Source organism: Lynx canadensis, chromosome D4 (genome assembly GCF_007474595.2).
Source record: "Lynx canadensis isolate LIC74 chromosome D4, mLynCan4.pri.v2, whole genome shotgun sequence".
NCBI classification, from domain to species: Eukaryota; Metazoa; Chordata; class Mammalia; order Carnivora; family Felidae; genus Lynx; species Lynx canadensis.
The window spans coordinates 66903982-66917125 of record NC_044315.2 but is presented as its reverse complement, the minus strand read 5'-3'; the positions used below and the strand labels follow the sequence as shown (position 1 = coordinate 66917125).

At 39.9% G+C, this 13144-nt stretch overlaps 1 protein-coding gene across 2 annotated transcripts in view; it reads right to left on the bottom strand.

Annotated features, from left to right (window-relative positions):
• TMEM38B (transmembrane protein 38B) overlaps window positions 1-10163 on the bottom strand; it is a 54087-nt gene extending 43924 nt beyond the window's left edge. Inside the window, exon 1 of one of the 2 annotated variants that reach the window (XM_030293681.1) lies at window positions 9981-10163. In XM_030293681.1, coding sequence (XP_030149541.1) covers window positions 9981-10092 — 112 coding nt within the window. In that variant the 5' untranslated portion in view covers window positions 10093-10163. The remainder of the gene's footprint in view (window positions 1-9980) is intronic. The other variant, XM_030293682.1, reaches the window with a different exon arrangement.
• Between the last annotated feature and the right edge of the window lie 2981 nt (window positions 10164-13144).

The following is a 13144-nucleotide window of genomic DNA, read 5'->3' as shown; positions in this document are numbered from 1 at the left end:
AGAAAGAGGAAAAGAAATAAAGTAATCTACATCACAAGGTTGCTGTAAGGATCCACTAAGGATCAACTACAAGTGAGTACTTTTATTTTTTTTTTTATTTTTTTTTTTTAATTTTTTTTTCAACGTTTATTTGTTTTTGGGACAGAGAGAGACAGAGCATGAACGGGGGAGGGTCAGAGAGAGAGGGAGACACAGAATCGGAAACAGGCTCCAGGCTCCGAGCCATCAGCCCAGAGCCTGACGCGGGGCTCGAACTCACGGACCGCGAGATCGTGACCTGGCTGAAGTCGGACGATTAACCGACTGCGCCACCCAGGTGCCCCCAAGTGAGTACTTTTAAATCACTTAGAACGGGGGTCTGGCACATAGTAAGCAATAAGTATTAGCTTATCGCTATTACCACATAAGTAAAAATAAAAGCCAAATTGCCCTTTCCTTTCTACTTTTCCCATTCCATCATACTACTATCTTGAGAGGTGACAACTTCCAGACTTCTTTTTTTCCTATGCTAATTTACACAGACACATCACTTTCCCCCTTACTCTTAACTCTCTCCCAACCCCACTGTGTTGTGTGTGTGTGTGTCCCTATTTCTCTCACAGGCATACCCTGTGAGCTCTAGCAACACATTCTGGAAATGGGAGTTCTAACTGCAAGAAAGATGTAACAAAGCTAAACAAGCCCATCATAGCACAGTCACTATGAAGATCACATTCCAAGGTAATTAATTACTTCTGATAAACATACAATAAGGAATACTCACTGCTATCTGTCCTCTGTTTTCCTTATATTATTCTAATGAAGATTTAGCACTACCTACATCCATCTGATACCACTCACTGGCTTAGCCAAATTCAAATATATTCAGGTTTTCCTTTGACCATTGCAACAATCCGAATCAAATGTACTAAATGCTTTCACACGAATGATTCATTCATGTAATATTCATTTCTGATTAAGTCTGTCAAAATAACTTTCCTGTTTCCTCAACTGTCATATTTTATTCTTTCCTCTTAAGACATATCACATTCTAGATTGTTTATGTTAGCTCCATTATAAAGTTCTTACCTGTTAAAATTCTAAGAGACTTTAGTGCAGAGTAGGTACCCTATAAATGTTTATTGTATGACAGAAAAATGTATGTGAAACATTTCCAGAGTTCAAGTATTATGATTTTACTACCATTAATTTCCCTTTGTATTGTCATAAGTCAAAGAAGCAGCTGAAACACCAGTTTTGACCAGTTTCATGACCTCTTGGTAGGAACACTAAACCCTTTTAGCTTAAGTTTCAACTTCCATTAAATGAGAATAATTCATAACTTATAAGGATTTAAAATAAGAAAATATAGATCAAAACACATATTACTACCTAGTACATTGGCAGACACTTGCTGATTTATCTGCTGAATGGACTGATCACTACCAGCAGAGAAAGTAAGCAAAATGCAGCCTTTGGGCTGCTTTTATTCTCTGAGCCCAAGGTATAATTTTTTGAGTTCTTATTGAAAGGCTGAAAAGAAAATGACATACCACAGCCCTTAAAAAAGTACTTATATCCCTAAGAGACTTAAATCAGGAAAACTAAGATTTCATTAGAGCAAAACAGAAAGGAGAAGAACAGAATTGAAGGGTCTCCCTTAGATCAGTCTTTTTTGCCTAATTTTCAAAATTATGTCAATTAGAAAAATTTCTCTCATTCAAATAGCCCTTTCTTTAATTTTTTTAAATGTTTATTTATTTTAGAGAGAGAAGAGAGAGAGAGAGAGAGAGAGAGAGAGAGAGAGAGGGAGGGAGAGAGCAAGCGAGCATGAATGGGGGAGGGACAGAGAGAGAGGGAGATACTGAATCCGAAACAGGCTCCAGGCTCTGAGCTGTCAGCAGAGCCCAACAAGGGACTTGAACTCACAGACAGCGAGATCATGACCTGAGCCAAAGTCAGACATTCAACCAACTGAGCCACCCAGGCACCTCTCAAATAGCCGTTTCTATAAAGTTCTCTTGCATACACACACTATGGACACACATTTTAAGTATGAGACAATCTTACAACAAATTTCTTTTTTTTTTTTTAATTTTTAGATGTTTTTATTTTTGAGAAGGAAAGACAGAGCATTAACAGGGGAGGAACAGAGAGGGAGAGACACAGAATCTGAAGCAGGCTCCAGGCTCTGAGCTGTCAGCACAGAGCCCAATGTGGGGCTCAAATCCACCAGCCATGAGATCTTGACCTGAGCCAAAGTCGGATGCTTGACCGACTGAGCCGCCCAGGCGCCCCTCTTATGACAAATTTCTTTAGGTGTTATGTTCCTTTGTATATGTTATTTCAGTACCAGAATTAGTTTATTGTAAAGTTAAACTGTGAAAATCCAGAAGTTAACCAGAAACAGCTTGTGTATCTTTAGAACATATAAGTAATTTTCAGTAGGAGAAAAATAATAGGATATCTTTAATTTCTTCTCAGTTAAAAAATTTTTTTAATGTTTATTATTGAGAGACAGAGAGAGCGCAAAAGCATGAGAGGGGCAGAGAGAAGAGGAGACACAGAATCTGAAGCAGGTTCCAGGCTCTGAGCTGTCAGCACAGAGCCCGATGCAGGGCTAAAACCCACAAATGGAGATTATGACCTGAGCCGAAGTTGGACACCAAATGACCGAGCCACCCAGGTGCCCCAGTTTCTTCTCAGTTTTAAAACAAAGATGTATTCTTTTAGCTAAGAAACAAGCTGTGTTAACTAGGATATGTTATTTTATTTTTAACATGTTGACACTGAAAGGACAAAAACATTTTCTGTCCTACCTTAAGATGTTTGTGATATGCTATCAATAGAATTATTTTCCCCAAAATTTAGCAAAATTTGTCACACTGAGACCTGACTCTAATTCAAAGTATATCAGTTTTGAAGCACTCATAATCACTTACGGGCTTTAAAATCAAAATACTTTTCATCATGAAATGAAAGCTAGAAAATAAAGGCGCCTGGGTAGCTCAGTCGGTTGAGTGTCCAAATTCAGCCCAGGTCATGATCTCGCAGTCTGTGAGTTTGAGCCCCGCGTAGGGCTCTGTGCTGACAGCTTGGAGCCTGGAGCCTACTTCTGATTCTGTGTCTCCCTCTCTCTCTGCCCCTCCCCTCTTGTGCTCTATCAAAAATAAATAAACATTAAAAATTTTTTTTTAAAAAAGCTAGAAAATAAAGTCATGTTCTACTTTCAGTTTTGGATCAAGTTTGAATCATAGTGGGCCAAGTAAATCCATAGACTCACCTTGTAGTTCTTTAATGTATAACTATGACACAGCTGGCAACTGACACAATCCCCATATTAATCCTCTGATCCAGGAGTAAGGATCATTATGGTAGAAACATTCAAGTAGAAGCCCCTAGAGTTCCTTCCCTTCATCAAGGTATTTAAAAAAAAATTTTTTTAACATTTATTATTGAGAGACTGAGAGAGACAGAGCATGAGCATGGGAGGGGCAGAGAGGAGGAGACACAGAATCTGAAGTAGGCTCCAGGCTCTGAGCTGTCAGCACAGAGCCCAACTCAGGGCTCGAACTCATGGACTGCAAGATCATGACCTGAGTGGAAGTCAGACGCTTAACCAACTGAGCCACTCAGACAGCCCATATTTTTAAAAAGCAGTACTACAGAGGGGCTCCTGGGTGGCTCAGTCAGTTAAGAGTCCCGACTCTCGGTTTCTGCTCAGGTCATGATCTCATGGTTTATGAGTTCAAGTCCCACATCGGGCTCCACAGAGTCAGTGGGATTCTCTCTCACTCTCTCTCTCTCTTTCTCTGCCCCTCCCCTGCTTCTGCTCTCTCTCTCAAAATAAATAAACTTAAAAAAAAAGGCAATACCACAAACATGGTTGCCATAATCAAAAACATCAAAGATGAAAACGTGGTGACAGCCATCACATCCCATTTAACTTGTCTATTTGGTCTATACATAAGCAGATGGATCCTGGAGAATGACTGTGGATTATCATAAATGTAGACAGGTAGTGACTCCAGTTGCAACTGGTATTCAAGATGCAGTATTTTTACTGGAACAAATCAACATAATCCCTATAACCTGGTAAGCAAGTCCTTTTTCTCCATATTAATTTGCAAAGAATCCCAGAAACATTTTGCTTTTATCTGGCTAGGTAAACAGTATATTATCACAGTCTTGCCTTAGGTCTATGTCAACTCTCCTGCTCTCCAACAAAGTCCAGAAATTTTGATCATGTTGAGAATCCACATAACATCACACTGGCCCACTATACTGATGACATTATACAGACTGGATCTATGGGCAGGAAATAGCCAATAGTTTAAATATCTTAATATAACATATGCAAAACAGAAGGTAGGAAGTTAAACTCCATTGCTAGGATTCTGTACCAGTCAGAATCCAGTCAGGAAAGAGAAAATACACAGTTATTTTAACAGAGAGAATTTACTATAAAGACATAATTATAAAATTGTTAACTAGATTGTTGAAAATGTAAAAAGTAAATACTATAGTATCACAGAGGTATCAACTAGAAAAAGTAGTTTACTGCTGCTGGGGAAACAAAGGATTAAAATTATTAAAACATAGGAGCTTGAACAAAGATCTCTTTAGAGCTAAAACTGAGACTCCTAAGAAGGGAACACCGCTCAGCTGGTGCTCTAGTCCAGCCTACTCACTGCACAGATAAAATACTGGGTTTTAAGTTCTTATCCCAAGCTACTGACAGAGTTTTAACACTGGTCTCCTGATTTTATGAGCTCTTTCTACCACACCACACTCTGGCCTATAATTTATGTCAGGTCAATCAAATATTCTTTCACTTAAAAATTATTAAAAATATTTAAGTAAGACTCTTTAAACTAATAGAAGTAAATTATAAACTGTCATTTCTGAAACATGCTTTTTCCATCCCACACTGGGCAGAACATATTTTGGCTTTGTAAACCACAACATAACAAAAAGGGCTTTTGGAGTATCATGAATGTTCTATTTTTATCTGGATGCTGATTAAATAGATGTGTTCATTTTGGAAATTCATTGAGCTGTACATTTATGATTTTTGTACTTTTCTGAATGTTTTTATGTGTGGATTCATAAAGATAGCAAAACAATGTTGCCTCCTTTACAGAATCCTTAGAACTGACAAATTCTTGATACATGAATACTTTCATCTCCAACAAATTAGAAGAAGGAACACTAATAAGCTTTATTCCTGGATTTAATTCCTGAAAGCAAAGGAAAACCTCATTGGTGATAAGGAAATGACAGAAATCATGGGAGAAAATAACCATGTCAAATGAAAGCTTATTAAGAAATTGCTAAATATTGAGAAACCAGAAACATTAAATGGACCTGCAAAAAGAGAGCACAGAATATTTGAGAACTTTGGAATTAGCTGAAGAACTAGCTCCATAATTTATTAACCTATGTGACTTAAATAAAGTTATTTTATTCCTGTAAGTGTATTCCTCATCTGTAAAATGAGTTCAATAATACCTACCTTAAAAGGATGTTTGAGGATTACAATCAAGATACTAAAATGCTTTTGCATGTATCTGAAATGAATATTATGATCGTATAGGAAGGTAGTGCAACCTTATGTGACACTATCAAAAAAAAAAAGACGATGACGACAACAGCACAGCTGAGTTCCTTTAGGGCTACAAGAGCATCTTTCATCTTGGTATCCTCAACATCTAAAATACTGCCTGATATGCAGTGGAGTTTCCGTGAATATTTACTTAACTAAACTCCCTGTGATTTGAGAGAGATGAGCAAAACAGCAGTAGGAGAATTAAGAGTAAAATAACAGATTTTGTGTGTAAAAATCAAGTACAAATAATTGTAGATTAAATTTTCACGAAGTCTTACAGAAAAGAGTAACTGGGTATGAATGTACGATTGAAGAAATGTGTTTATTTTAATGAAGATTTAAATTTTTTTTTTTTCAACGTTTATTTATTTTTGGGACAGAGAGAGACAGAGCATGAACGGGGGAGGGGCAGAGAGAGAGGGAGACACAGAGTCGGAAACAGGCTCCAGGCTCTGAGCCATCAGCCCAGAGCCCGATGCGGGGCTCGAACTCACGGACCACGAGATCGTGACCTGGCTGAAGTCGGACGCTTAACCGACTGCGCCACCCAGGCGCCCCTTAATGAAGATTTAAATAAGAAAAGAGACCGAGAAGGCAGATTAAAAATGTAAGAGAAGAAGGGCACCTGGGTGGCTCAGTCGGTTGAGTGTCCAACTTCGGCTCAGGTCATGATCTCAAGGCTTGTGAGTTGGAGCCCTGCCTCAGGGTCTGTGATGACAGCTCAGAGCCTGAAGCCTGCTTTGGATTCTGGATCTCCCATTCTCTCTGTCTCTCCCCCACTCACACTCTGTCTCTCTCAAAAATATATAAACGTTAAAAAAAATTTTTTTTAATGTAAAATAAGAGAAATAAAATTTCTGCTAAATGGTTTCTGACTAAGAGCCCTCACAGCACCGTTTTCAAACTTCTAATAAAATACCCAGGAAAATGGAAAACAAACAAAATCTATCCTACTAGCGAAAACTTAAAACTATAGATAATCAGATACCAGGGTTTAGGAAGAACTAAAATTTAATTATTTGACAAACGGAGGTATATTAAGAAATTTTAAAAATCCAATTTACTAAATACCCTGATGTCTTTGCTTGAAGCACAAGGTCACATGGAAAAGGAGAGGAAAACCATCAACCTTCCTTGGGTTTGAAGGCCTACAACCTGAACCAAACAAAAAAGGGGTGCTATCCTTATCCACACCACAGAAAGAAAAAGTTAATCCCCTTTACCCTCTTGTCTCCACTAGCATTTTAAAAGATCTAGGTAGAGACATAAAAGATGTAAATGGTAGGAAAGTGAGGAGTGAGGTATTAGCAGTGGTAGAGTACATCCCAAAAAGTCAAGAGTCTGAAGGAGTAACATGCTTGAGAAAATAAAGATAAGAAGAATCCTTCTTATCTACATAGGTGAATTGCAGTTTTACTGTACCATAGGTCTGAGTTCTAGAGAATCAGGCAATAAGGGATAAAAAAGTTTCCAATTAAGCAAAAATTTATATGAAGTATTGGCAAATCAAAATCCCGAATGAATTAAAATAATACCTCAAACAAGTACAGTTTATCCCAAGAATGTAAGGATGATTCATTTTTTTAAGTTTTTATTTTTATTTATTTATTTTTAGTAATCTCTACACCCAAATGGGGCTTGAACTCACAACCCTGAGATCAAGTCGCACGCTCTTCTAAGTCAACCAGCCAGGCACCCCAATTCATCATTTAAAAAAATGTATTACAATTCAAATCAGAAAAACAATATGATCAGCTCAATAAGTGGAAATACAAATTGTCAATAAACTTGAGAAGCACAAACTCAGTAACCATGAGAGATGCAAATGAAAACTATTTTTCTGATCATCAGAATGACAACATATTTTAAAAAATGGTAATAGTGAATAATGCGGAAGATACAGGCAGTCTAACACACTTCTGGTAAATGCTTAAATAGAAGCACTCCTTTGTATGAATTCTATCATTTTTACCTGTTTACAAGTACTGGTACTGGAATATAAAATATTTTGGGGGTGCCTGGGTGGTCCAACTCTTGATTTCAGCTCAGGTCATGGTCTCACCGGTTTGTGAGTTAGAGCCCTGTGTCGGGCTCTGTGCTGACAGTGCGGAGCCTGTTTGGGATCCTCCCTCTCCCTCTCTCTGCCCCTCCCCTATTCGCTCTGTCTCTCTCTCAAAAATAAAAATAAACTTTGGAGCAGGTGAATGGCTGAGGGAGAGCTGACCACAAACAAGCAAGAAGGAATCTGGGGTGGGTGATCAAACTGTATCTTGACAATGGTGGTAGGTACATATCTGTGCTTATCCAAAATCACAGAATTTTATATTTAAAAGCATAAGTATAATATACATAATTTAAACCTTTAAAAAGTCAGACTTGAGGGGCGCCTGGTTGGCTCAGTCAGTGAAGCGGCTGACTTTGGCTCAGGTCATGACCTCATGGTTTGTGGGTTCAAGCCCTGCATTGGGCTCTGTGCTGACACTTCAGAGCCTGGAGCCTATTTCGGATTCTGTGTCTCCCTGTCTCTGCCCCTCCCCCGCTTGCACTGTCTCTCTCAAAAATAAATAAACACTAAAAAAAAATTTTAATGGGGTGTCTGGGTGGCTCAGTCAGTTAAGCATCCAACTTCGGCTCAAGTCATGATCTTACGGTTCGTGAGTTCGAGCCCCATGTCAGGCTCTGTGCTGACAGCTCAGAGCCTGAAGCCTGCTTCAGATTCTGTGTGTCTCTCTCTCTCTGCCCCTCCCCCCACCCCCTCCCCCACGCGGGCGCATGCAGACACACACAACACACTCTCTCTCTTTCAAAAATAAATAAAAAAATTTTTAAGTAAGACTTGAAAAAAATTCTTCAAGACCTCAAAGAGCTTTTATTTATGTGAGTTACAGGATTGTTAACTGAGAAAATTCTACAGTACTTATGTACTCATTTTAAAAATAATAAATGCACATGTTAACATAAATTATGTACTCTTTATGAAAAATAACTGTTTTCCAAAGCAAAAAACATTTAGTGAGAAAAGTCACACTGTTTTATATGTTAGCAAATCCCTTTTAATGTCTGGCCTCAAATAGAAAACAGCTGGACTCTCATATCTGCTTCTGGATTCAATCTGCTAGAGTATCGCTGGTCATGTAGCCTCTGGAAAACCCCACTGTACACTTGTGAGAAAAATAGTACAACAAAGACAAAGAACATCTGCGTGTTGTTATGAAAACGATTTTGATCTGGAAGTGTGAGGAACCCCAGGGTTCCTGGACCACACTTTGAGAAGGTGATTTAGCCTACACGAGAAAATTTCAACTCGTGGATGTGACATAATAATATAATTCTTTTCAAATCAAGGAAACCGTTTCTTATGCAGGCTATCTGTCCTGATTTAATGCAATATTCACCTTATCCAGGTGTCAAAACCTCTAACGAACAATGATTCTGACTGAGCTACAAACATCAAGGCAAATGAGGAATATTTCTGAGACCAAACAGTTTTAAAAACCACACACAGCCAACAGTAGAAGGTACAGCATCACCTCAAGCCCTCACTCATGAACTCTACAGGACCAGGCAGCATGAGCAGGCAGAAAGGAGAAAAAGAAGATAAATGCCTGACCACAAAGAAAGAAGAGATCCATAAAACGAAAAGGCCGGTAGAATGGCTGCAAGAGTAAAGCAATATAGGAGCAAACATCTCCTGAATGTAAAATACAAGAAAGGAAATACTGCTCCTTGATCGTATAGACTTCAAAAAAGACTCAAAATCCTGTATTAAGACAATACCCCCCAGGCTACAAAGAGTGAAACTATGCGAAATGACTCTGGTACGAGGTCACTCACACGACGGAAAATGGGAATCCACTCTCTTCCAGCAGTCACTTTGTCCAGCAAGATGACAGAGCGCTGCGTTAAGGGGAATACTGGTGTGCCTGCCCGAGGCTCTTTAAGTGTCGATACAACTTTCATGACTGCGGAACAGTCCATTAACTACTCATTATCCCAAGCGACCAAGTGCCACACGCTGTTTCAGGGAGCTCCGTCCCCAGGTGACTTTTAAATACCGTACTTTCCAAGGAGATGGCGGCACCGCCGAGAGACCGCGCACATCCTGGGCGGACGCAAGTCGTACCCGGGCTCCCAAATGCGGCAGCGGCTGCCCTGTCACCCGCCCCCGGCGCGGCGTTGCGGACCCTACGTCGCGCCTCCTTTGACGAGTACCGGGGTCACCACCCTTCCCGGCCTCAGTTTCCCCATCTGCGCTCGAGGGGTCAGGCGGATCGGCTCTCGCCTCCCCTCCAGCTCGGCTATAGGACTCTGGGACAGCGGCAGCTCGGCCGTTCAGCCGTCCTCTTCGCGAGAGGTCCCCTGAGGGGGCCGGTCTGCGACTCCCCGCACTCACCCGGCTGACGCTTCAGCGCCATCACAGACACCAGGTAGTGAGCGATGTCAAAAAAGGGGAACATAGACGTGCGAGAAAAGGCAAGGGTCAGCTCATCCCACGGAGAGTCCATGACGACGACGGACCCCGGCAGCCTAAGCAAACCCGGCGACGGGTTCCTGCCGGGCGCGGCGAGGGGTGGGGGGAGGGGGCCGCGGCAGACGCGCGCCCTCCCGCGCGACCAGAAGGAGCCTGCGCGTGCGCCCTGGGACCCGGCGCCGACGCGCTTTGGGGCGGAGCCGCGTGTCCTGGGAGCGAGCGAGCCAGCGGGTGGGCGGGGCGAGCAGCTTCCCGGCTGTTCCTGCGGGGCAGGGCCTGGTTCTCCGAGTAGGGAAGGGTGTGTGGCTCCGTCGTGCTGGGGGGTGTGCCAGATCCAGCAGAATAGGCAGATGAATGTAACATACATAATGAATTAAAAAATACATGACTCATGTTAACATTTAGCACATTTATTCTTTTAAAGCGAAAACATAAAGAACTATTTAAAAATTTTATAATTTTGGTAAATGTGACTCATGTAAAGTTTTGACTCTTGGGTCCTCAAGACATTTTTTTAAGTTCAATTTTTTAAGGGTTTAAGTTACATACATTTATTCACCCTTTTTAATACAAAGTTCTCTTATTTTTTAGAAATATGTGCAGTCGGAAGGGGAGACGTTGAGAATCAGATTAATTTATCTAAATTAGTATTCACCTAACATTTCTCAAGCGACTATAATGTGCAAGTCACAACGTGATTTAGTGGAGATACAAAAAAGAATACAATAATATCCTGCCCTCAGTAAACTTGTGTTTTCTCAAGAGAGATTTAAAAAACATTTTTTAAGGACACAATTTGTACAAAGCTGCTAGGTAGAACTATCGGTGCCACGCTAGGGCAGTTCTGAGAAGAGGACGACTATTTCAGGGAAGTGATAAGGTGTACTGACCTTTAAAGGCTAGAGGAAAGACGGACGGAGGTATTTTGGCGAGACTACAAAGTGAGAAATGAAGTTGGAAAAGAACTCCTTGAACAGCATACCATAAACTATGCGGTTTGGCTTCAGAGTCTAAGCTCTAGATCACCACATTATGCTCAGACAAATCAGAGCCAGAATCCAGTCTCTTAACTGTTACACTAAACTGGATTTTTCCCTTTTTGATGGAGGTGAGGGGTAATGTGCAATCAGCCAACACGTTTAGGAATAGATTGGTGAGAAAAGACTAGGGACAGGGAACACCAAAGGTAGTTTCGTCCAAGTAAAAGGTAGTAGAGGCTGAGGACAAGAGGAGAAGGGACCTAGATGGGAAAGATGCAATAGAAGCAGAATAACCTGGATGTCAACTCACCTGTTCAAAGAAGGATATGGGGAGTGGGTGAGTAGGAGGATTATGGTTACATTCACAGAAATAGGAAACAAGAAGGAGGAGCAGGTTTGGGTAAGAAAAACACAAGTTTAGTTTGGCACATTTTTTATTTGACGTGTCCAACAGATCATGCTGGCACCAGAAAATTAGAAATACATAATGAGCTGCTAGATAGATGAGAGCCTCATGGGAGTGTGCACTACCAAGGGAGCCTTATATTGATTTTTTAAAAATCTGAGTATTTACCTGCTCATTTTCATTCATTTAACAAATGTTTTTTGGGTATCTGCTATGTACCAGGCATTTTGCTGGATGTTAGAAGCCCCTTCCTAAACATTAAATGTTCAAAAGGCGGGAAAACTATAGTAAATCTCTACATTTCATTACTTATCAAGAAAGAACAGACTTGCTAAAATACTTTTCATATGTAGTTTTCTAAGTAAGTACTTTCCATAGAGAAAGGTTTTTTAGATCTCTAGCAAAACCAAAGAAAAACAAGCAATACCTGTGATTATTTATACTTTCATGTTTCAGCTGATTCTTCCCATACTTTTTATATATTCCTTTATATTTGGAATTATAGTGTTAAGAATTTAGGGGAAGAACCTGGATATTATTTCCCAAAAGTTTTTACATTTCAACAGTCTTAAATTTCACAAAATACGTGTTTTGTCCGTGGGCTTAAAAAAATAGTACATATGAAGTAATCTTTATAACATCTCCATAGTGTATGCCACTATCATTCTGAGGTATAATTAAATCAATTATTAATACCAATAGAACAACATAAAAAGCATCAGAGATTTCGGGCACCTGGGTGGCTCAGTTGGTTAAGCGTCCAACTTCGGCTCAGGTCATGATCTCAGTCTGTGGGTTCAAGCCCAGCATTGGGCTCTGTGCTGACAGCTCAGTGCCTGGAGCCTGCTTCACATTCTGTGTCTCCCTCTCTCTCTGCCCCTCCCCTACTCACACCATCTCAACAATAAATAAATGTTAAAAAAAAAAAAAAAGCATCAGAGATTTTTTTAAAGAAGATAAATCAAACATTTTACTTACCCTAAACAGACTAATTCCAGGAGAAAGAAATCATCTCACACTCTACCAATAATCTGAAACTTGTTTCATTTCAAAACTGTAAGAATAAGCTGGGTCTCCATCTGCCTAGACTGTAAAGAAAAAAAATTAATCTAAGGGAAATGAAATTATAATCTTATCAAAAGATAAGTTCTATCCAAATTTTAAATATTCTCACTGTATTTGCTTGTGGTCAGTGCTTCAGTTACTTAGTCTAATGAAATAATACAGAATAGAAGGAAATGGGCAATGAAAGGAGAAAAGGCTTTGAGTTGGTAACAGGGAAAGGCAAGATTGGGGGAAATTATATGTGAAAATTAAAACTTTTACTGATTTTTGGAAGCAGTTTACAAAGTTATATAATCATTGCAGATAAAATGAATCTGTGTTATAAAGTGTTGCTTATCTATTAGAAAGTAAGGCTAGTCTAATTGTGTGAACATCTGGAAGAGTTTTGACTAAACCCATTTGAAACGTTTGAGTTAAAAAACATGTGAAACTAATTTTTAAAAAGCATGTTTCTCAGCAGCAATACTATTGACATTTGGGGCTGAACAATTCTTTGTGGTGGGGACTGTCTTATTTATGCCTTATAGGATGTTGAACAGCAATCCTGGCCTCTACCTACTAGATGTCAGTAATACACACACACACACACACACACACACACACACACACACACAAAATTGTGTGTGATAACCAAA